Source organism: Stegostoma tigrinum, chromosome 5, assembly GCF_030684315.1.
Source record: "Stegostoma tigrinum isolate sSteTig4 chromosome 5, sSteTig4.hap1, whole genome shotgun sequence".
In the NCBI taxonomy this organism is placed as follows: domain Eukaryota; kingdom Metazoa; phylum Chordata; class Chondrichthyes; order Orectolobiformes; family Stegostomatidae; genus Stegostoma; species Stegostoma tigrinum.
The window spans coordinates 53395078-53419481 of record NC_081358.1 but is presented as its reverse complement, the minus strand read 5'-3'; the positions used below and the strand labels follow the sequence as shown (position 1 = coordinate 53419481).

At 42.4% G+C, this 24404-nt stretch overlaps 1 protein-coding gene across 1 annotated transcript in view; it reads right to left on the bottom strand.

Moving 5' to 3' along the window:
* LOC125451388 (regulator of G-protein signaling 22) overlaps nt 1-24404 on the bottom strand; it is a 110069-nt gene extending 85665 nt beyond the window's left edge. Inside the window, exons 1-5 of the mRNA XM_048528414.2 lie at nt 24166-24404; nt 23747-23775; nt 19664-19726; nt 12180-12398; nt 10924-11009 (exon numbers count right to left, since the gene is read on the bottom strand). Coding sequence (XP_048384371.2) covers nt 10924-11009; nt 12180-12398; nt 19664-19726; nt 23747-23775; nt 24166-24205 — 437 coding nt within the window. The 5' untranslated portion in view covers nt 24206-24404. The remainder of the gene's footprint in view (nt 1-10923; nt 11010-12179; nt 12399-19663; nt 19727-23746; nt 23776-24165) is intronic.

Here is a 24404-nt window from a genome sequence, read left to right as displayed (position 1 = left end):
AAATAGCAGAGGTCCAAATAAACTTTGAGGTCCATGTACACAAATTAAAATATTATGGACAGAGATTGAAAATAATCAAAAAGGCTCTTGAAACTATGGGCTTCATAGCTGGAGAATCATAATGTAAAATAAACAAAGTTATCCTTTGTTTAAACAAGGCCCTTGTTATACCATACCAAGAGTACTGTGTTCAGGTTGGCTATCACACCCTAGGAAAGAGCCACTGGCTTTAGAGGGGGTGCAACTGGAATGATACCTGGATTTCAGGTCAAATTTAAAGGAGAGGTCACACTGACTATAGTTGAATTCCCTGGAATTTAAAAGGCTAAGCTGGGGGATCATCGATGTTTTCAAGATATTAAAGGGAGTTAGCAGAGTAGGTTGAGACGAACAATTTCTGTGATTGGGGAATCAAGTACTAAGCAACATAGCCAAAGTTGGCCGCTAAAACCTGATCATATGTTCTCCTGCTTTAATATTTAGTGGGAAGAGCATTGTGAGTTATTTTATGTAATTCATTACACCAAAGAAAAATAATTGAATTATGCATTTACTCAGATAGAGTATCTTCCCTTAACATCCATGATCTTCATTTTTTTGTATGACAGTGACATTATGTCACAAGCTCTCAGCTATCAAAATGAGTGGAAATAGGATATTCTCTTTGTATTTCAATACAAAAGCAGATACGGGGCAAAATGTTATGGGGACTCAGCAATGTGGCCATGGCAAGAAATGGCACAAAATTGCTTGAGAAGTCCAGCTCAACATCAGGAATAACTTGCTGCATCTTTTAACTAAATTCTGGTCATTGAGACAATATTCTCACTACTTAATACTAGTTGCCTATTAAAGGAGATTATTATTAAAGGTGAGCTACTGGCTTGGATTGAGGATTGGCTGTCTGACAGAAGGCAGAGAGTTGGGATAAAAGGCTCTTTTTCGGAATGGCAACCGGTGACGAGTGGTGTCCCGCAGGGTTCAGTGTTGGGGCCACCGCTGTTCACCTTATATATTGATGATCTGGATGAAGGGACTGGGGGCATTCTGGCGAAGTTTGCCGATGATACGAAGATAAGTGGACAGGCAGGTAGTACTGAAGAGGTGGGGGAGCTGCAGAAAGATTTAGACAGTTTAGGAGAGTGGTCCAGGAAATGGCTGATGAAATTCAATGTGAGTAAATGTGAGGTCTTGCACTTTGGAAAAAAGAATTCAGGCATGGACTATGTTCTAAATGGTGAGAAAATTCGCACATCAGAAGTGCAAAGGGATCTGGGAGTGTTGGTCCGGGATTCTCTAAAGGTTAACTTGCAGGTAGAGTCCATAATTAAGAAAGCGAATGTAATGTCGTTTATCTCAAGAGGGTTGGAATATAAAAGCAGCAATGTGCTTCTGAGGCTTTATAAGGCTCTAGTTAGGCCCCATTTAGAATACTGTGTCCAATTTTGGGCCCCACACCTCAGGAAGGACATACTAGCCCTGGAGCGTGTCCAGCGGAGATTCACACGGATGATCTCTGGAATGGTAGGTTTAACATATGATGAACGGCTAAGGATCCTGGGATTGTACTCATTAGAGTTTAGAAGGTTGAGGGGAGGTCTAATAGAAACTTACAAGATAATGTATGGTTTAGAAGGGGTGGACGCTAAGAAGTTGTTTCCGTTAGACGGGGAGACTAGGACCGTGGGCACAGCCTTAAAATTAGAGGGGGTAAATTTAAAACTGAAATGAGACGACATTTCTTCAGCCAGAGAGTGGTGGGCTTGTGGAATTCATTGCCGCAGAGTGCAGTGGAGGCTGGGACATTGGATGCCTTCAAGGCAGAGATCGACAAATTCTTGATCTCAAAAGGAATCAAGGGCTACAGGGAGAGTGCAGGGAAGTGGTGTTGAAATGCCCATCAGCCATTATTTAATTGGCGGAGTGGACTTGATGGGTTGAATGGCCTTACTTCCACTCCTATGTCTTATGGTCTTGCTTGTTAACAAAAGTAACTGCAGCTCTCACCTCATTATTATGCAGTGTTCTATCATATCATTTGCCACGAGCAAACTAGATGCTCTGAATTCTCCTCATTAGGGTTGAGGAGCCGAATGTAGAGCAGCCCACTACCTGTCTTGGCTCTTTCTGCCCTATTGTGGGCTGATTTCCTGCTGGAATGCGAGAGAGGAAGTTATTAAGAGAGATGAAAGTTGGTGGCACAGCTGTTACTTTGGTGCAGGTGGGGAGATATCCCAAGGGAGCGAGTAGGTAGAGCAGAGGACATGCAGGATTAGTGGTATCGGGGTTTAGGGTAAATAACAGTGATGGAGGTAAATTGTTGCAAGTAAGATTGAGAATGGTAGAAAATGAGCCTTGATGGGAGGTAGGTACTGTAGCAAGGCAACAGTGAGTGTGATGTTTCGGAGAAAAGATAGTGTCTTTTACAATGGCAGAGTGAAGAAGGTTAGTGACCTTATTTTGACATTGTTGTGCATTCCTCCATATGGCTGACACTGCACTGATTGGGGTGGCAAACCCAGACCTAGCTGACAATGGTCTGGTGTCATGTCCTATACTGCTGCCCCTCAGGGAAGAGGATGTCCAAATCTGCACCAGCCCAACCAGCAGGACCTCTAGGTCCCTGTCTACAAAGCTGGGGAAACAACTTTCCTAATGCTACCATGTCCTGGACAAATGTCAAGAACTGTACAAGGAAGATCCAAACTCTCAGTGTTCAGTGTTGGCGCACAACAACCTTTTAAAGATGGTATCAGCACCAGAGGTGCCAAACCATTCCAGGTATCCCAGCAATGGAGAGTTGTTTTGGGTGTGGTGAGTGGAAGAATGGACCTAGTATTGGACAAGAACACCACGGGGCAGTGTAGGTAGTTGATGAGACAAATTTCGGAACATGCAGCAAGTAAAGTTGCTTAGTCCCAAGGACAGAAATTGTCCATAAATCTTGATAAAACTCACACCTAGCCAAGTAGAAGCAGAGCAGAACCTTTTTTTGGCTAAATGTCAGTTTCTTCAAGTTTCATGATGGGTTTCTTTCCACAAGGCATTGCAAGTTTTCTTGCTACATCTTATCAAATTCACTCCATCAACTATGTACCCCTATAACTCATCTCTTGTCTAATTCTAGCCCTATTTGTTCCCAGAACAGGAATTCTGAAATGCACTGCATTCCTGGTGCTGATATCATCTTTAAAAATCGTTGTCAGTCTCGAGTTGCCCTACATAGTTGCTAGCATTTGCCTCAGATATGGCACCAAAGAGAAAACTGGCATTCTGCTTTGTGATCCTAGTAGACAGAGTGCTCCAGAAGTGGGATGCCCCATTAGCCCAACACCAGCAGTGGAGGCCACAGACCAGGCCCCTTCAGTTGCCACTAGCGTCAGTGCAGTCTGAGCCATTTGGAGAAATGTATAGCTCTATAGGAAGAACTTCACCGATATTCTCCATTCCATAAACATAAGTGCCACCATCTTATTTCCAATAACTCACACTCACTGTATCTCAGCTACTGCATCCACCACCCATCAAGGCTCATTTTCTGCCACTCTCACTATTGTCTGCAACATCTTCCTCACTAGCTCTCCTCCACCCTAAACCCAACACCATTAACCCTGAATGCTGTCTATTCACCCCACCTGTACCAACAGTAATAGCTGTGCCATCCACTTCTATTTCCCTCAATATCAGCCTCTCTTTCATTCTAGTAGAAAAATGGTGCACAATAGGGCAGAAAGAGTCAAGATGGATGGTGGCTTGCCTGACATTTGGTCCTTCACCCATTATGAGGAGGAGATTCTGACTCTATGCAGATGAGTGACAGCATCCAAACCTTTGGGCTGATATTGGAGAATGTCATTGACTTACTGCACTGGGACACGCTGTCTGAACGATATCTGCCTTGACTTGGCTGAGGACTGTTGACAACAATGACTAGCTTCCTTGCTTTGTTTCTGCACATACAGCATGCCAACACAGCAGTATTCAGGGGCAGGATGTAAAATCTCCAGGCAAGGCACGGATGTTTTGAGCATCCAGGCACGTTCATAGTGAGTGACCACTACAAGAGCAAGCAAATAGGCTGAGTATGCAGGGTGGTCCAATCTATGAGCACACAAATATCCTTGCTGCAGCATTATAATGATAGTTGTCATTGCATCCTGAGGTGCAAAAGCATTCTGCGTATGGTTCAGAGGTGTGCATTGAGGGCTTTTAGAAGCTGGCATATATTGGATGCCTATGACTTTGAATAATTGGGGCATGTGGTCATATTCAGGGAGAACAGGGTTGGTGTTCAACATGGAGATCCTTCTGAGAAAGCGACAAGTTGAAATCCTCATCTACCTGCTCTGACCAGAATTTCCACATCTAACATTCTCTGTATCTTGTTTTCTCGTGGTTTGCAGCATCACAGAAAGCCGCACTTTATTGAAGTGAAATGTGAAGCTAATAAACAATAATTCCTTTTAATAGGCAATTCACTGCTCCAGAGCGAGAATCTCACCTTGCCACCTAAACAGAGTTTAGAGGTGCAATGAGTTATTCCCAACATCAAGATAGGCCTTGTTGCACTTCTCATGTGATTCTGCCACATTTTTTTGACTTTGCCCACATCATTCAGGGCCCAATAAGATTCTCCCTGCTTGTTCATCCCATGGTCAAAGTTAACTTGTGCATAAACATCAGGTGGACGGTAAGTGGCGTTATTACGCTCTGTTCTAAAGTCTCCTTCAAAATATTTAAGCGACAGGTTTCATGTATATTAGACCAGTGACCTATGAGTTTTGTTAAGACCAGTCCCTGGGCATGGTTCCCAATGTCTATCCAATCCCAGTGAGGTAGCCCAAATTGTTAAGGCCTAGGGTGATGGGGTGAACAGGACTAGCAGGACTCTGTCTTTATTTTTGTAGGGGGTGAGGAGGTTTGAGGGAAACGTAAGAGATGTGGTTGTGGGCATTTTTGATCAATGCAGGGGAAAAGTTGCAGTCCTTGAAGTAGGAGGACATCTGGGATGTCTGCGAGTGGAACTCTCCATCCTGGGAGCAGATGCGGCAGAGGCAGACGACTTGGAAGTAAGGGATCACATTCTTGCAGGAAGGTGGGTGAAAGAACATGTAGACAAGGCAGCTATGGGAGTCGGTGGGTTTGAAATAGATGTCAGTGGTGAGAGGGATACTGGATATAGAGACAGAGAGGACCAGGAAGGGGAGGGAGCTATCAGAGTTGGTTCAGGTGAATTTGAGGTTGGGGTGAAAGGTGTTGGTGAAGTTGATGGTCCTCCTGGTCCTCACATACACTCCACCAACCTCCGCATCCAGCACATCATCCTCAGCCACTTTCGCCACCAAAGAAATATTTCCCTCCCTATTCCTATCTGTCTTTTGTGGGGACCGCTCACTCTGTGACTCCCTTATCCACTCCACACTCTCCACCAACCTCACCACACCTGCAACCGCAGGAGGGTCTACACCTGCCCCTATACTTTCCCTCTCACCTCCATCCAAGATCCAAGACAAACATTCCATATCTGACAGGGGTTCACTTGTACATCCTCCAACCCGGTCTTTTGTATCCATTGCTCCCAATGTGGCCTCCTCTACATTGGTGAGATCAAGTGCAGATGTGGTGACTGATTTGTGAAGCACCTGCACTCTGTATACTATAATCAACAACACCTCCAGTTGCCAACCATTCTAACTCCCCTTCCCACTCCCTTGGTGACATGTCCATCCTGGGCCTCCTCCACGGCCACAATGATGCCAACTGTAAACTGGAGGAACAACACCTCAGGAATCTATAGCCTGATGGTCTGAACATAGAATTCACCAGTTTTAAAATTTCCCCACTCGCAGCATCATCGCATGTCCAACCCTCCCTCTCATCCCGCCTCCTTGACCTGACACAACCTGTCCACCTTCTTCCCTACCTATCCGCTCCACTCTTCCCATCGACCAATTCCCACTACCTCTACCTGCATATTTATTCCGAGCTCCCTTACCCCTCACTAGTCCTGATGAAGGGGCCTGACCCAAAACATCAACTCTCCTACTCCTCTGATGTAAAACTACCTACTTGCTGAAGCTCAACTGGACTTCTAACAGACAATACAACTGAATTTGTCATTAGAAAATGTGGCAAGTGGAGCATATGAGTTACTGGGTATGCTGATGGAAGTCAACACCCTTGCCAGGTCAACTGAGCTTGTGGGACACCACTTGAGCAAAGACAATTGCACATCATCACTCAGGACATATTGTAAACTGAAGGACTGTAGGTCAGCCCACAGCAAAACTGCAAAACAAAGTCAAGCTTCGGCATATGGTTAAGATTTTCTTCAGAATCTGGGCCAATAAGCTATTGTAGTTACTGCCGTTGTGCGGACTTGAGACAACAAAAGAGTCCCATTAGAGATTGAATAAGAGAACTCATAGGCAGGTATTCAGGAGAGGGAACATCTGGAAAGCCCACCTACATCTAGTTTAGAACAGTTAAATTTCTTAGCAACATCCAAATGAGAACTAATCAAAATAATCAGCTAATTAAATGGACACCCAGGTTTAATTGAGATAGATACTAGCTCAGCTCTATCAGTGATTGCAGAACCAGGCTTTAACAAAGCTCCCTCTGATTCCAACCTTTAAATTGCACAAGACCTTGGTGAGACTGAAAACCAATACCAGGGTACCTTCACAGATTAAGGGTACACTTATGGCTGTGGTTTGTGTCAGAAGCAGCTGGTTCAGTTACCATGGATTGTAGTAAAAACTCAGGCCTGATTCAGCTTGGTTGGGTCTAACATTTTTGGTTAGAAAATGGCTGCCTGATCAAAGTCCTAATTAAATGCCCAGGGGTTTTTGAGGAAGGTCTATTTATTAATTCATTCATTTTATTGTCACTTTACCTAGTTACAATGAAAAATGGGTAACTTCACCATGTTCTGGCATCATCTTGGATTATAGAATAAATTACCGAACAAATTGTATGAATGGTAAACTATTGAATATATTAATATCAAATTGAAATTACAAAAAGTGAAACATGTTCAAAAGTTCATCTTTCCCTCTCCATAGACTTCACCCTCTGTGCTCCTCCAGTCACCACTCTGACATCCAGATGCACATCACAGATTTTCACAGCCAGATTTGTGGTCTTCATACAGAGATACTAGGTAAGATTCAAGTCCTTTTTAAATGCTTAGCCATGCTGGCCTTGCGATCCCCACAAGGGCTCAATCTCTCCATATTTGAGATCACTGCAGGTGCTGGAAGACCTCAGTCTGTCTGCTCATGCCATTGCTGTGGATATCGGGGGAGCTTGCTCTCTGCAACACTGACTTTATCTTCTCGTACTATACAAACTCGCTGTCCACAGAAGGTAAGTAGATTAAAGAAAGAAATAAAAACTGTATGTGAAAGAAGAAGGAAAAATACAAGTAGATTGAACAGATGAGTTCCAGGAAGGAGCCTGCATGCTGCACTGCTTCTCTGCCACCATCTTGAATTAGAAAATTCCAGGGACTATTCTAAGGACTGTCAAAGAACCCAAGGCAGCCTTACATCTTGACCAGCTACCGATTCTGTAGGCCCACCCAATGCCATTTGCCTTATTTGCAAAACTAGAGGCAGAAATCAGGAGGCTGGAAAGTGAAGGAATCATCAAATCCATACGGCTTGCAGAATTTGCTGCACCCAGTCATACTGATTGTGAAGCCCAATGGGTCATCTCGACAGTGTGGGGATTTGAAACAAACAGTAAACCGCTTCTTACAGCTGGATAAAAACCCAAACACAAGAGACTTGTATACAAATCTGGTCGGGGAGGGAGTCTGGAAGCTGGACATGTGCCATGAACATTTGCAATTGAGATCAAATAAGGATTTCCTGAAGTATGCTACAATTAATACTCATAACGGTTTGTACCAATATATAAGACTGCCATTTGGAGTATCATCAACCTGTGCCATTTTTCAGCGAATGATGGAGAATATTTTACAAGGTCTACCCCGGGTCACTACTTATCTGGATGACCTGTTAATAATAGGGAAGACTAATAAAGAGCACTTAGAGAACTTGGACATAATCCTTAGACATTTCTCCAAGGCGTTACGAGGGAAAGATGTGTGTCCCAGTTCCCCAAATGAACTATTTGGGCTACAGCATTGACAAGTCTGGGTTAGACAATTCGGAAGATAAAGTGAGGACAATCAAAGGTGCCCTGGCTCCTATGTCTGTACCAGATCTTAGGTCTTTCCTTGGATTGGGACATTCATACATAAACCTGCCTCCATCCTGGTATCCTTACAACTGCTATTGAAAAGGGGTTAGTCTTGGAAAAGGTCTTGTAGCCAGACATAGTCTTTAAGGAAGTGAAGAAGCAGCTATCATTATTTAAGGCATTGGCATATTATGATCTGGTGTTGACATGTGATGCTTCCTGTACAGTATTGGGGTAGTGTTGGCTCACAGATGACTTGATGGAGAGAAATGGCCAAAAGCAAATGCTTCCCAGGCTTTAGCTTAAGCACAAATATGCCCAGAGAGAGAAGGAAGGTCTGGTGGTCATCTTTGGCGTGGGAAAATTTCAGCAATGCATTTATCGGCATAAATTTGCCATAGTAACAGACCACAAACCTCTACTAGGGCTATCAAAGAGGACAAGGCTGTGCCATCCTTAGCTTCAGGTCGAATTCAGCAGTGGGCTCTCATTCTAAGTGTGTAGAATTACAAGTTGGAACACAGTCCAGAGGCCAAGTGGTCAATGTGGATGCCCTTGAACTTCCTCCCACTGAGATACATCACCAGTGGTACCACAGTTGAAAGACTCTATTCTGGATTTAAACTTTCTAGACACTTTTGTGGTCACCACTGACAATATTAGACTGTGGATGCAAAAAGATCTGGTGCTGGTGAAACAAAAACAGCTGGTGGTGACAGGGGAAACAAAAGGGCCATCACAACCAGATTGGAAACGTTTCTGGACCCGGTGAGACAAGAACACCACAGAGGATGGCATTTTATTATGGGGAGTAAGAGTGATTTCCCTTAGCATAGATTGGTCATCCACAGGTGTCCAAAATGAAAGTGTTGGCAAGAGGTTATGTCTGAGGGAGAAGATTGGATGCAGAGATCCAGTGGACAAAATTATTGCCAGCAGCTCCCCACATTCGTGGGAATAGCTGGGTAAACTCTGGACTCAGTTACACATTGACAGCTCTTTCATGGGTTTGTTGTTCTTAGACATAATGGACGTCTATTCAAATTGGTTGGGCGTGGATAGAGTTCATTCATCAAACACTGGGAGATGATAGAAAAGCTGTGAGCATCTTTTGCAATACACATACTCCCAGATGTGTTGGTCACAGACAATGGGCCATCATTTACCAGCAGGGAATTTGAGTATTTCCTAAAGTCGAATTCAATCATCCAATGGTCCAGTGGAAACAGCAGTTCAAACTTTGAAGGCAGGCTTAAAGAAACTGAAAACAGCTTCAGTTGATACCAAACTGACTGGTTTCTATTTGATTATCAAACCATCCCAATGCAACTACAGAAATAGCTCCAGCAAATTCTCTAATGGGGAGAAGACTCCACACTAGGTTAAAGGTGATCAGCCTGGACCTGGCTGGGGAGAATGAAACAGCAGCAGGAACGCCAATGCCAGTCACAAGACTCCTTGAAGCAAGCGAGACAGTTCACTTCAGGGGGTGAAATTCGGTGTCTAAAAAACAGATATGGCCCTGCAAAGGTAAGAGGCATGGTCGAGGCAAGGTCAGGTATCGTGATGTCCAAAGTTTGGGTAGGTGCTTGGAGCACAAGAAAGCTGCAAACTCGTAAACAGGGCAGGAGCAAAACATATCCAGTCCCTCAGAATAGCCAGAAAGTCTGTCAGAATGTGTGAGTTCTTTTCCTTTGTCTAATGTTGAAGAAACCTCGGAGTCTGAAATGGATATGGTGGACGTCACAGCCTCAACGTCTTTACTGCCTAACAAAGAGGAAAAAATTCTTCTGAGATGCTCTGGGTGCAAGAGGCGGGCTACAGACTGGTACACACCACCCGTAGCTGAGGCTGAGTCGGAGCAACCAGACCCTGTGTAAAAATGCCCCAAGTGAAGCTAATGATGAAGAACAGCTCTACATCACCAAACTTAGAGGGGGGGAAATATAGTAATTGTAATGAGAGCAGCCAGACAGACCTGATTGGGGCTGTTAACTTGGTCCGATCAGGGAGCCCTGGCCAACAGATATAAACAGACGTGCCAGATGTTCTAAGATTACAAAGTGTGGAGCTGGATGAACACAGCAGGCCAAGCAGCATCTCAAGAGCACCAAGACGCTGCTTGGCCTGCTGTATTCATCCAGCTCCACACTTTGTTATCTTGGATTCTCCAGCATCTGCAGTTCCCATTATCACTGTGCCAGAGGTTCTGTTCTCTCTGAGAGCTGGCTCTGAGGAAACCGAACCAGTGTCAAGTACTATGCACATGTAAATAAAGAGTGACTTGGTGACAGGAAGCTTGCCTCTATGGAAGTATTTCAGCACCCAACAGCTAAAAAGCAGAAACTCAAAATGGCCATGCAGCTGTTCGCACTCAAGTGGAGCTCTATGGCAGCCATTGCTGCCTTGGAGTTTGTGATCCCAAAGTTTTCCCACTGGGAAGCCTTGCCCCAATTGCTAGTTGAAATGTGCTCTTGGGAGATGGGGCTTCATCCTAGCTTTACCTCTCTACCTGTGTAAAATTTGCAAGCTTGTTTTCTTCTCATCCATACAAGCTAAATATTATGTACTAAGCAATGCATTGAAGCATGGTTACTTTATTCCACAACAAATTGTACATTTATTTAAAGATTTTTAAAACACCATTATATTTGTATAAGGTGAATATTAGCATAACAATAATAAAAGAAAAAGATTTGGATTTTTTTTTACCTGTACTCAAAGTAACAATCACTCAAAAGGAATGTTGGGAGTCTCTCATTTTTTATCCATGCAATACCCTGCACATGATCAAGGTGCTAGAATTGAAAGAAAATACAAATGCAATACAAATTCATATTGTTTGATTTTATCAAATTACAATTTTTTAAAAAAAACAAAGAATCAAAGGTATTTGAAACGTGAGTAGATTATTTTACATATTGCATTATGGTCATCAAACATGGTAATCAGATTGAAGTTTTCTCAGAGACTGCATACCAGGAAGTAAAGTGCCAGATGTTCTTCACTTTTCACAGAGAGAAAATAATAATTAGGACATAAATATGGCTGAAATATCATAGTTCAGAAAAATGGAGAAATTTAACTTTCCATGTAAATATGAAAACACATTCTTGTGGTTGGAGGGCAACAAAGTGTGGAGCTGGATGAACACAGCAGGCCAAGTAGCATCCCAGGAGCACAAAAGCTGACGTTTCGGGGCCGAGATCCTTCCTGAAACGTCAGCTCTTGTGCTCCTGAGATGCTGATTGGCCTGCTGTGTTCATCCAGCTCCACCCTTTGTTATCTTGGATTCTCCAGCATCTGCAGTTCCCATTATCACTTGTGGTTGGAGGGATTTGCCAGCAGCAGTTAGGAACTTGGTTCACCTTTAAAACTTAATTACACCTCAATCAAAAAAGTTGATCATTTTCAAGGTTTTTATAATGAGATTAATACGTATAAGAAAGAAACTCTTTGTCAGTACAGTCAATTCTGTGCAATTATAGTGTGCAGAGATTTCAAAAGCACATCCTGTGGAAAAGCATTGAATCACCGACAGTAATTTTTACATTTAACTGTACCTGTACAGGCTTCAAATGGTGCTGTCAGCTGTAAAGAAGTCATGAAGAAGGGTCTAGGCCTGAAACATCAGCTTTTGTGCTCCTAAGATGCTGCTTGGCCTGCTGTGTTCATCCAGCTCCACACTTTGTTATCTTGGATTCTCCAGCATCTGCAGTTCCCATTATCTCTATCCATGACGAACCCTACCAATTTTGCTTCATGGCTACAGCAAAACAGGGCCCAATCTCATACTCTCTTTGCTCCGCTGATGAGGGGTAACGCCCATGATCTCTACCTAACTTTTTAAAATACAGGGAATTCTAATTTTAACTGAGATTTCATTTTTTAAATCATTATTGCTGTTAGGTACACCATCACTGGTCACATACCCAGAGGTATAGCGACAATTTGATTGATCTACTTACCCTTACAATGAACTTGTTTTCAAATTTTAGATCCAGAGCAGTGATCTTTTTAAACCGAGGATGTCTTTCTTGGGATCTGAGTGTCGCATTGTAGATGGGGTCTGCAGGACTGTAAGTATGGACCAATCGTTTTAACCGCCTCAACAGATTTTTCTTTGCATTGTCAACTATTTCAAATGTCTCCGTTCGTTTGTTAAACCAAATGGGCATTGGAAAATTCTGTGAAATAAAAAGTGCAAGCTGATTTAATACATAGAGACAGAACAATGATCTTGTTCTAAAAATGTTCCAAATATGTTGTTAACTCTCTAGGATTAGCCTGGACTCTTCAGGAATTAATGATTAAACTCCTAGACACTGCTGCAAACAAACACCCTTTTCTTCACCTAACTCCACAGTATTTTTGCCTGGATTTTCCTTCTGATTTTCAGTCCCTAGTTTTTCACATTTTCTCACTTTAGACACATTATTCACATTAAAAACTTTCCAGCGCAAAATCTTAGAACCAGCAATAGTTTGGAAGAGTCAGTTCCTAAATAATAAATTTCTCCAATTTGAGATGGATGCTGACAGGAGATAACAAGCTGTAGTTTGTCCCACAAAGAGGGACAGGAAATCAACTTTGGCTACAATCCTTGCTAACAATATGGTAGCAATGGCTGAATCAACAGGTCCAACTGCCTACTTGTTTTTGGTCTAGGTAATACTTTCTCATGCAAGTAGCACAAAACAGAACATGCAATGTGGCCAATTCATTATTATAGTTGATCTTCAACGTCAGTGACACTTTATGATCAGATCCCCATACTCCTTCATTCCTTCTGAGTCCAAAAATTTATCAATCTCAACCTTGAATATGTTAGCTGACTAAATATCCACAGTCTTCTGGGGGAGAGAAAGCCAAATGTTCACAAACCTCAGACCAGAAATGTTCCCTCCTAAATGGTGGACTCTTATCCTGAGATTATTACCCTTAGGGTTCAGCCAGGGAAAACAGCCTCCCATCATCTATTCTCTTAGAATGTAATACATTTCAATGAGATCAGCTTTCATTTTTCTAAGAGTACAACTCACTCTACCATTTCTTTATTATAGGGAAACTTCCATCCCAGGAATGTATCCAAAAATATTCTAGAACACAAAATAATTGAATAATGGCGGGGTCTTGGTGAATTCAATAAAAGCAAAGACCATAAGGTCAGAGGAAATCTTTATTTAGATATTTTTGAGTGAGTCTTTTATAAGTTATTTCGGCAATTACACTGGCTGTATGTTTTTGTTTTGACTTCAAATGACTAGAAGCATTGCTTTAATACATGGTGATTTTATTGTTATGAAAGTCTATCATTAATATAATAGCATATTAACAATCTCAAATTAGCATTACAATTTTTATTCAGGTATATTACTTTTGTCTTAATAACCTCAGTGGTACTAATTGATGACTTTACAAAGAGTCTTCAGCATGAAATATTAACTCTATTTCTCTTTACACAGATGCTGCCTAACCTATTGCAATTCCAAATATTTGGCTCTATTTCACTCTTTCTTTAATAAGCATTGAAACTACAATTATAGAACTCCACTTCTCTTAAGATATAAATATACCTGTTTTGTAACTAAGGCAGAGCTGTCAGGTCACATATAATTCAACTGTTTATAAGCAGAAGTAAACACAACTGTTGCCATTGATGATTATCCTCGCTTTAGAAAAATTCCCTTGTTGCCAAAGTACTCTTTGTTGGTGAAATGTTAATGTGACTGAATGCAAGAACCTATGTCACCAATAAACATTGCAACTGAAGATCCTGGAAATTCATTTGAAGTACAGGTTCTTTTTTCTTGAATATGGAAAAGCTATGATTCATAAATACACTGAAGAAAAGAAAAATCAGTTTTCAAACTTGAACTTGAATTGAAAATGAATCTATTCTTAGAGGAATTATAAGTGCTTGTAATTTAGAGATTTAGGAAATCTGAAGATGCACAATGCATCAAAAACTCACTTTCACAGTGAAATTTTCCCACATATTATAGCAGCAGAAATTGTCCTCTACGCACCACTCCACAGGGTGAGTAAAGAGCTGCATGAGAAGTTGTGAAAGCAGAATATTTCCAACAAACTTTACTGTTTTGCTATCATTCACTGACTTACAGTCAGACATTCACAGAAGTTTATCACGCAGAAAAGGCCATTCAGCGTATTGAGTCTGTGCTCGTCAAAAACTACATTTTGATTTAAGAAGTAATTTAAAAAATCAACCTTGAATTTGCACTTTTGACCATTGAATGTCACAAAACACTTTTACAGCCAATAAACTGTTTTACAAGTATAGTTGTGGTTACATTTTAGTCAAATTTAGAAAATACTGTGGGAAGAGAAAGTTCCATGAACAGCAATGCAATCACAGACTCCCTATAATATGGAAACAGGCCCTTCAGCCCAACAAGTCCATACTGAACCTCAATGCATCCCACCCAGACCCAGACCCATCCCCCTAAAACCCACCTACGCCACACATCCCTGAACACTATGGGCAATTTGGCATGGCCAATACGCCTAACCGACACATCTTTGAAATGTGGGAGGAAACCAGAGCACCCTGAGAAAACCCACACAGACACAGGGAGAATGTGCAAACTCCAGACAAACAGTCACCCAAGGGTGGAATCGAACCTGGGTCCCTGGTGCTGTGAGGCAGCAGTGTTAACCACTGAGCCACCGTGCCACCCAATCCTGCTTAGAATTCTGTTTTTGATGCTGTGCAAAGGTAAACATTGGTCAGCCACTGTGAAAACTCACCAGAGCTTCTGAATGGCAATATGGAACCTTTTATATCCAGTCAGAAAGACAGGTGACGCCTCAGTTCAACGTCTCATTGAAAAGATGTCACTCACTCCAACAGTGCATTACTCTCTTTACCAGAAGGTTTTTCAGTCTTGATTGAGCTTTCAGGAGTCTAGGGCAGGGCTCAAAGCCACAAACGTCTGACTGGAAGACTACACTGTAAATGACTTGATGACTAATAAAGTTTAGTATGGGGTTATATATGTCTTTGTGATTCCAGATGAGTTCCACTTTTTCTAAACAGTTACTGCAATGAATACCTGCTATACCTAGGACACACCATCAGCTTTCTGAACCATTCAGAACTAAACAATTCCCTTTGAAAAAGAATGTTTCTAGTAAACATAATTTTTTTCGTCTGCTGTTGGCAAAACAAAACTGCCCATCATTGAGTTCACTATTTTAACATTAAGCCAATTCTTAGTTGTGCTTTAAAGAAAATAGCTCCGGATGCATTTTTTGTCGACTACATATTTGCTTGTATAAAACTAGAAATACACTTCGGGGAGTATCTATGGCCCAGCTCCAGCTGCCTCATCAATGACCTTCTCTCCATCTTCAATTCAGAAGTGGGGATGTTCGCTGATGACTGTACAATGTTCAAAATTATTCACAACTCTCCAAGTACTGAAGCAGTCCATGTCCAATGTAGTAAGACAATATCCAGGTTTTGACTGACAAGTGGCAAGTAACATTTGTGCCACACAAATGCCAGGAATGACCATCTCCAATAAGTGAGAATCTAACCATAATCTTTTGACATACAATGGCATTCCCATTGCTGGTTTGCCTACTATCAAACTCCTGGGAGTTACCATTGACCAGACACTGAACTGGACTAGCTATATAAATACTATGACTAAACAGCAAGTCGGGGGTTGGAATCCCATAACACATAACTCACCTCCGGCTCCTTTCAGAATCTGTTCACCAACGACAAGGCACAAGTCAGGAGTGCAATAGAATACTCCCTACTTTCCTGGATGAGACAATTCAAGAAGCCTGACACTATCCGGGATAAAGCAGCCCAGTAGACTAGCACCACATCCACAAACATCAGTCCATCCAACACTGAGGTTCAGCAGCAGCGGTGTGCACGATCATTGTATGTACTGCAGAAACTTACCAAGGTTTTTCCAACCGCATGTTCCAATCCTACAACATTACCATCTAGAAGGACAAGGTCATCACTACATGGGAACACCATGACTTTCAAGTTCCTCACCAAGCCATCACTATCCAGACTTGGGAATATATTGCTGTTCCTTCACTGTCATCGGGTCAAAATCCTGGAGGGACAAAATTCTGGAATTCAACCCCTAACAGTGTGGATTTACTACAGCAAATGGATTGCAGTGTTTCAAGATGACAGCTTACCAGCCCTTTCTCAAAGTCAGTTTGGGATTTCCAGTGATCTGACATCCCATTGATTAATTTTCTTTAAATCTAGAACAGCGCAATTGAATGAGTATGATACTTAGATGCTCTGGGATGATGCTTCTGGTGACCAATATGATTTCTTCTGATTAGTCAGTTTTCCTTCCTTTGTGTGTCATCTCAAAAATAATATTATTGCTTTGTTGGGCAATTCAGCGTATAATCATTATTTATGCACATCTGAAGCATCAATGTTATTCTTGGGGTTCATCCTTATCCCATAATTGCCCAACTCATGTGATCAGTTAGAGCTGTGAAAAAGGATTCTATCCTCATTCTTCTAATTTATGCTCCTTCTTTCACACAAACATGGGCCCCATGTTTGAATGGCCTCAATATGCTTTCAGTATTGAATGTGATAACAAGGGGTAGAGCCGGATGAACACAGCAGGCTAAGCAGCATCAGAGGAGCAGGAAAGCTGATGGTTTGGGTCTAGACCCTTCTCCAGAAACGGGGAAGGGGATTCTGAAATAAATAGGGATAGGGTGAGATGAGGAGGCGGATAGAAGATGGATAAAGGAGAAGATAGGTGGAGAGGATACAGACTGTTAAGGAGGCGAGGTTGGAGCCAGTAAAGGTGAGGAGTTAGGGAGGGAAATAGGTTGGTCCAGGGAGGATGGACAGGTCAAGGAGGCAGGGTGCGGCTAGTAGGTAGGAGATGGTGATGGGCCTTGATGTGGGAGGAGTGGATAGGTGGAAGGACAGGTTAGGAAGGCAGGGATGAGGTGGGCTTGTTTTGGGATACAGTTGTGGGATGGGAGATTTTGAAGCTTGTGCAGTCCACATTGATACCATTGGCCTGCAGGGTTCCCAAGCAAAATATTAGATGCTGTTCCTGCAACCTTCAGGTGGCATCATTGTGGCACTGCAGGAGGCCCAGGATGGACATGTCATTCAAGGAGTGGGAGGGGGACTGGAAATGGTTCGGGTTGGGAGGTGCAGTTGTTTGTTGCAAACCGAGCATAGGTATTCCACAAAGTGGTCCCCAAGCCTCTGCTTGGTGTCCCCAGTGTAGAGGAGGCCACAACGGGAACAGCGGATACAGAATACCACGTTAGCAGATGTGCAGGCGAACATTTGTTTGATGTGGAAGGTCTTCTTAGGGCCTGGGATGGGGGTGAGGGTGGAGGTGTAGGGGCAGGTGTAGCACTTCATGCGGCTGCAGGGAAAAGTGCCAAGTGCGGTGGGTGCTGGTGGGGAGTGTGGAGCAGACAAGGGAGTCATGGAGAGAGCAATCCCTCCTGAAAGCAGATAAGGTTGGGGAGGGAAGAATGTCTTTGGTAGTGGCGTCAGATTGCAGATGGCGGAAGTGTTGGAGGATGATGAGTTGGATCTGTAGGTTGGTGGGGTGGTACATGAGGACAAGGGGATTCTGTTTTGGTTGTTATTGCAGGGAGGGAGTGTGAGGGATGAGTTGCAGCAAAAGCGAGAGACACGGTCGAGGGCGTTTTTGATCACAGTGGAGGGGGAGTTGCGGTCCTTGAAAAACAAGGACATCTGGGATGTCCGGGAGTGGAATGTCTCATCTCGGGAGCAAATGTGGCAGGGGCAAAAGAATTGGGAATAGGGGATGGCCATTTTGCAGGAAAGTGAGTGAGAGGAGGTGTATTCTAGGTAGCTGAAAGGCTTGAAATGGATCGGAGATAATGGGAACTGCAGATGCTGGAGAATCCAAGATAACAAAGTGTGGAGCTGAATGAACACAGCAGACCAAGCAGCATCTCAGGAGCACAAAAGCTGACATTTTGGGCCTAAGAGTCTAGGCCCGAAACGTCAGCTTTTGTGCTCCTGAGATGCTGCTTGGCCTGCTGTGTTCTTCCAGCTCCAGGCTTGAAATGGATGTCAGTTTCCAGGTGGTTGTCAAAGATGGAAACAGACAGGTCCATGAAGGATAGAGAGGTATCAGAGATGGTCCAGGTGAATTTAAGGTTGAGGTGGAAGGTGTTAGTGAAGTGGATGAACTGTTCAAACTCCTCGTGGGAGCATGAGGCGGCGCCGATACAGTCTTCAAAGTGACAAAGGAAGAGATGGGGGATAGAGCCAGTGTAGCTTCGGAAGAGGGATTGTTCCATGAATCCTACAAAGAGGCAGGCATAGATTGGTCCGATGTGGGTACCCATGGCTACCCGCTTTGTCTGTAGGAAGTGAGAGGAATTGAAGGAGAAGTTGTTAAGAGTGAGGACGGGTTCAGCTAAGCAGATGAGGGTGTCAGTGGAAGGGGACTCGTCGGGCCTGCGGGACAGGAAGAATCAGAGGGCTATTGGGCCATCTTCATGGGGAATGCAAGTGTATAGGGACTGGATGTCCATGGTAAAGATGAGGTGTTGGAGACCAGGGAATCGGAAGTTTTGGAGGAAGTGGAGGGCATGGGTGGTGTCACGGACGTAGGTGGGGGGTTCCTGGACCAAGCGGTAGAAAACGGAGTTGAGATAATTTTGGTGGGGCAGGAGCAGGCAGAGACAATGGGTTGACCAGGGCAGTCAGGTTTGTGGATTTTGGGAAGGAGATAGATATGGGTGGTGTGGGGTTGGGAAATGATGAGGTTGGAGGCTGTGGGTGGGAGGTCAACTGAAGTGATGAGATTGCGGATGGTTTGGGAGATGTCACTGAACTCATCTCCACTTATCTCGACTCCATTTTCTCCCCCTGGGTCCAGGAACTTCCCACCTATGTCTGTGACATCACCCATGCCCTCCACATACTCCAAAACTTCCAATTCCCTGGACCCGAACACCTCATCTTTACCATGGGCATCCAGGTCCTATACACTTGCATTCCCCATGCAGATGGCCTACAGGCCCTCTGATTCTTCCTGACCCTCAGGCCTGACCAGTCCCCCTTCCACTGACACCCTCATCCGCTTAGCTGAACTTTTCCTCACCCTTAACTGGATATTGGTTTCCAGGTGGTTGTCAGAGATGGAAACAGAGAGGTCCAGGTAGGAGAGCGAGGTATCACAGATGGTCCAGGTGAACTTAAGGTTGAGGTGGAAGGTGTTAGTGAAGTGGATGAACTGTTCGAGCTCTTTGTGGGAGCATGAGGTGGCACCAATATAGCCATTGATGTAATGGAGGAAGGGGTAGAGAATAGGGCCAGTGTAGCTTTGGAAGAGGGATTGTTCCATGTATCCTACAAAGAGGCAGGCATAGCTTGGGCACATGCAGGTACCCATGCCCATTTAATCAAGAAAACACTTACCAGTAGACTGAGAAACATGTTGAAATAGTCCACCAGTAGGCTATCTGTTAGTAAGTAATCTTCCTAGAATTAGGGAGAATAAATAGATATTAGTAAATTGGATATTAGTAAAACAATTAAGGCATGTGATTCATCATATTTTCTACTTTTTCCAACTATGGTCATGTCTGGTACAATAGACCATGATCCTTCACATACATTTTTTAAAGTTTAACAATTACATGGACAGCTATGATGGGCTACATGTTGCTTTTAGAATGTAATCTCCCTCATGAGCCAGACGTTTTTGTGCAATTAGATATAGGCTCTTGGTACAGAAAAATTGATCTGTCTCCTACTTTTCAAATATTGATGACTCAAATAATGTAGAGAAAATTAGCGTGAATATCAAGAACAGTCAGATGTAATATGAGTTAGGAACTGAATCAGAATTTAATAATTGATCCCAACGTCAGAAGAATGCTTGCTGACAAATTTTTGTCGCATTTTATACAGCAAATTAGGATTGATCTAAACTAGCTCTGCCCTGATATTTTTCTCCTGTGACATTAGGTTGATGTTTGATAGTTGCCGTCACCACCGATGTGCTGTGGTTTGGAGTGAGGGGTTTGTGAGATGTGACAATGGTGGGTCGGGGGCGGGGGGTGTGGGAATGACTGTTTAAGCTGCAGTGCTATAAATATAAATCACATACATTTTGATTGGCTTTTTGTGGAACAAGGTACAGACCTCAAAAGTTGGTCAGTTAGGCCACAACCATATTTCACTCACATCAGAAAAGGAAATAAGTTCTCTACATCAGTGCAACATGCGAACTGAATTTTAAGTATTTCTACAGCTGTTTTGGTATCATTTTATTGTAAACAATATTTTTGCTAGACTTATTAAATTATAGGGTCTTAGAATCATACCACATCACAGAAGGCCATTAAGTCCTTTGTTTGAGTCAGTTCTTTGAAAGGGTTGTAAAATTGAACCAGTTTCCTATCTGTTCATTGTAGTCTCTAAACCTTTCATTTTCAAGTCTATATTTAATTCTCTTTTAGGAGTTATTATTGAATCTCCCTCCTTCAGTATTTTGTGCCATGTACAAAATCTTAACTCAAGGCAGATTTTCATCTTCACAGACAGATCAGTGACGTGGTGGGGCAAATCCTTTTGCCCTTGATGGAGCCTGCTGATTTTTATACCAACAATTACGTCCCAACCTGCCAAATTACGAAAGTAATTTGTTCTAAGGAAGGGTCACTGGACCCGAAACATTAACTCTGATTTTCTCTTTGCAGATGCTGCCAGACCTGCTGAGCTTTTCCATCAACTTCTGTTTTTGTTCCTGCCAAATTACTACCCCAGTTGGTAAGATAAAAATAACTTCTGCCAGCTTCAGTAACAGAAGGTGCTGCTAAATTTGCTTGCAAGGATTTCCCCTCTTAGTTACATATTTCGTCCTTTTATAAATGACATTCTCACTTATAGTTATTGATCCTTAGAGTATTCACTTGCCCATTCACCTGGGCTCCTGGAGAATTATTGTATTATGCACTTAGTGATTTTAGGTTTTCTCTGATTAGTATTTCATTTAGACTAAAACATTGGTCTTTGGGGCTGATTTTTCCATTATTAAAAGGTTAATGTTTAGTTTTGTGTAACCTAATTGTACAATAAATAGAACATAGAACATTACAGCACAGTACAGGCCCTTCGGCCCTCGATGTTGTGCCAACCTGTCATACCGATTTCAAGCCCATCTAACCTACACTATTCCATGTACGTCCATATGCTTGTCCAATGATGACTTAAATGTACCTAAAGTTGGCGAATCTACTACCGTGGCAGGCAAAGCATTCCATTCCCTTACTACTCTCTGAGTAAAGAAACTACCTCTGACATCTGTCCTATATCTTTCACCCCTCAATTTAAAGCTATGCCCCCTCATGCTCGCCGTCACCATCCTAGGAAAAAGGCTCTCCCTATCCACCCTATCTGACCCTCTGATTATTTTATATGTTTCAATTAAGTCACCTCTCAACCTTCTTCTCTCTAATGAAAACAGCCTCAAGTCCCTCAGCCTTTCCTCGTAAGACCTTCCCTCCATACCAGGCAACATCCTAGTAAATCTCCTCTGCACCCTTTCCAAAGCTTCCATATCCTTCTTATAATGCAGTGACCAGAACTGTACACAATACTCCAAGTGCGGCCGCACCAGAGTTTTGTACGGCTTCACCATAACCTCTTGGTTCCGGAACTCGACCCCTCTATTAATAAAAGCTAAAACGCTGTATGCCTTCTTGACAGCCCTGTCAACCTGGGTGGCAACTTTCAAGGATCTGTGCACATGGACACCGAGATCTCTCTGCTCATCTACACTGCTAAGAATCTTACCATTAGCCCTGGCAGAATATTTGAGGCACATTTAAAGGGCAAGGTGTGCTTTTTAAAATCATAAAAAGTGTACAGAATAAAACAAATAAGACCTATAAACAAAGCAGTAAAAATAGTCAGCATTAAAGATTTATATAAGGAACTACAAGCAGAAGATTTTACGTTTATATTTCAGAGAATCACAGTGGTACAAGAAGTCAGAAATATCCTTTCCGTTTTGAGATATAGATTCAAACCAGCCCAGTTTGATGCTCCATGTAAAATGACTTGTGGTAGTCTAAATGTGGTTCCTTGTGAATGTGAGTCTTCATTACATTGTTGTGGAAGACTGCTGGAAGCTTTTCCTCAAAGCTTGAAATAGAAAAAGACTATTCTTGGTAAGCACAATAGTTCACTTGATCCAAAATGTGTATAAATATACAGCAATAATGTTAATCGTGTTACAACTGCATCATTAGTAACAGTACTGGTGGCTGAAACTTCCTGGCCTAAGGAAATCAAACAATCAGGGTTTTAGCTTCTGTCTGTAATTCATTGACTGAAGTGTGTGTGTGAGAGAGAGCGTGTGCATGCATGTGTGTGTCTGGAAATTGTGTGAGGACAAGACAGGATAATGATGAATGCAGGTAACATATATAGTAGGATGAAAAATTGTTGCAATGTGTCCATTTTTGTAACATGTAATAGCCAGAATGCATGTCAATTTGAAATATATTAGTCCCTTTGTTAAATTGGTGGATGCCTAAAATGAAGATCTTTACATATGTGATCTGTGACCTGTGGAAGGATCCAATCCAGAAATTGTCCATTCAACTTCATTTTGCTCTATCATTGGTAACTGAAGTTTCCATCACATAATCTATTCCTCAATATCAACCTAAACCCTTCTATCACTCCACATCCATCTCCTACTTTAAGATCCTTGTTAAACCCTACTTTTAAACCAGGTGTTTAGTCAGCTGGCTGGGTCTTATCTTCTTTAATGTCCTTTTAATATCAACAAATAGCTTTGAATAAACAATTTTAGATTTTTTTCATCTTAGTAGTTACAGGTATACTCAGATAAATCTTACTTTACAAAGTTAAACTATTCTATTTAAAAAGTGTGAATTTTATAAGGAAACACTTTCTGTATGTAGTTTTGTTTCATCCCAGTACCTATGCCCGCTATTCAGAAAAAAAACATTTATTCCTAATTCGCTAACTAAATTTCTATCAATTTTAATACACGACTCCAATCCCATGTACTTTAATTTTACTCATTAATTTCTTATACGAGACTTTGCGGACAGTCTTTCTAAAGATGCCCCCAAATCGAAAGGAGAGAATACATTCATCCGACACATGTTCTCTGAAAAATGGTGATCCCAGACAGTCAGGCAGCATCCATGGAGAGAAAGCAAGCCAGATTTAACTCTAGATGACTCTTTGTCAGACAGAGCTCTGATGAAGAATCATCTAGAGTCGAAAGTTAGCTTGCTGTCTGATCCAGTGTGATTCCTAGCACCTTTTGTTTTTAGTACAGATTTCAGTATCAGCACCAATTTGCTCCTATACGTAATTTTCAGTTCTTAAAAAACGCATATTGGATTCGAAATGTTTTCTGAGTTTCTCCAGTATTTTCTGCTTTTATTTAAGATCTCCAACATCCACAGTAAATTGCCTCATCATGTAATTTCACGTTCAATTACGCGCACTTACAAATTCATTCACTGTTACATCAGGGGGTTCTGAAAAACAAAAAGAAACCCGAAGTAAGGTGTATAGAACGCCGTGCTCGGAACCTTCAGCCCTCTAAAACTACCTTCATAAACAAGTCATAAATATTGGAAATGCCGACTAAAATAAAGGAAAAAAACACCCACCCTTGCGTAACCAATTGCCAGAGTTCATGAAACTTCACACCAATTGTTTCAAATACTAAAAGACTGTATTTTACTTTAATTTGCTTTAATTATTATACCCTCGCTCCGTCGCCGAGAGACGAAATGCAAAAGTGGGTTTGTGCATGATAAAACCTGTCATCTTAGATTTTCATATAGCATGCCAGACTCGTTGCTTTACATTGAAACAGACTGCTATGAAACTCTCGCTGATTTCCGGATCAAATGCCCACCCACCAGTGGTAAATTTGTCTGGCGATGTGTTTCGTTGCTCCATTAACACGGTGCAATTTCAGAACCGAGATCAGGCAGAAAGCGAAGGATTAATGAGAATTCGATGCCCGTGACCTTGTGCCTGGCTGGAGATTTTCTTTCGGGTATTCAGGATTGCGGGCAATATCAGCTTCAGTTTCTGCCCACCCTGAGCCTCTTCTAAAATCGGTGATGTCGTGCTGCAGCTGAGACGCACAGCGAGC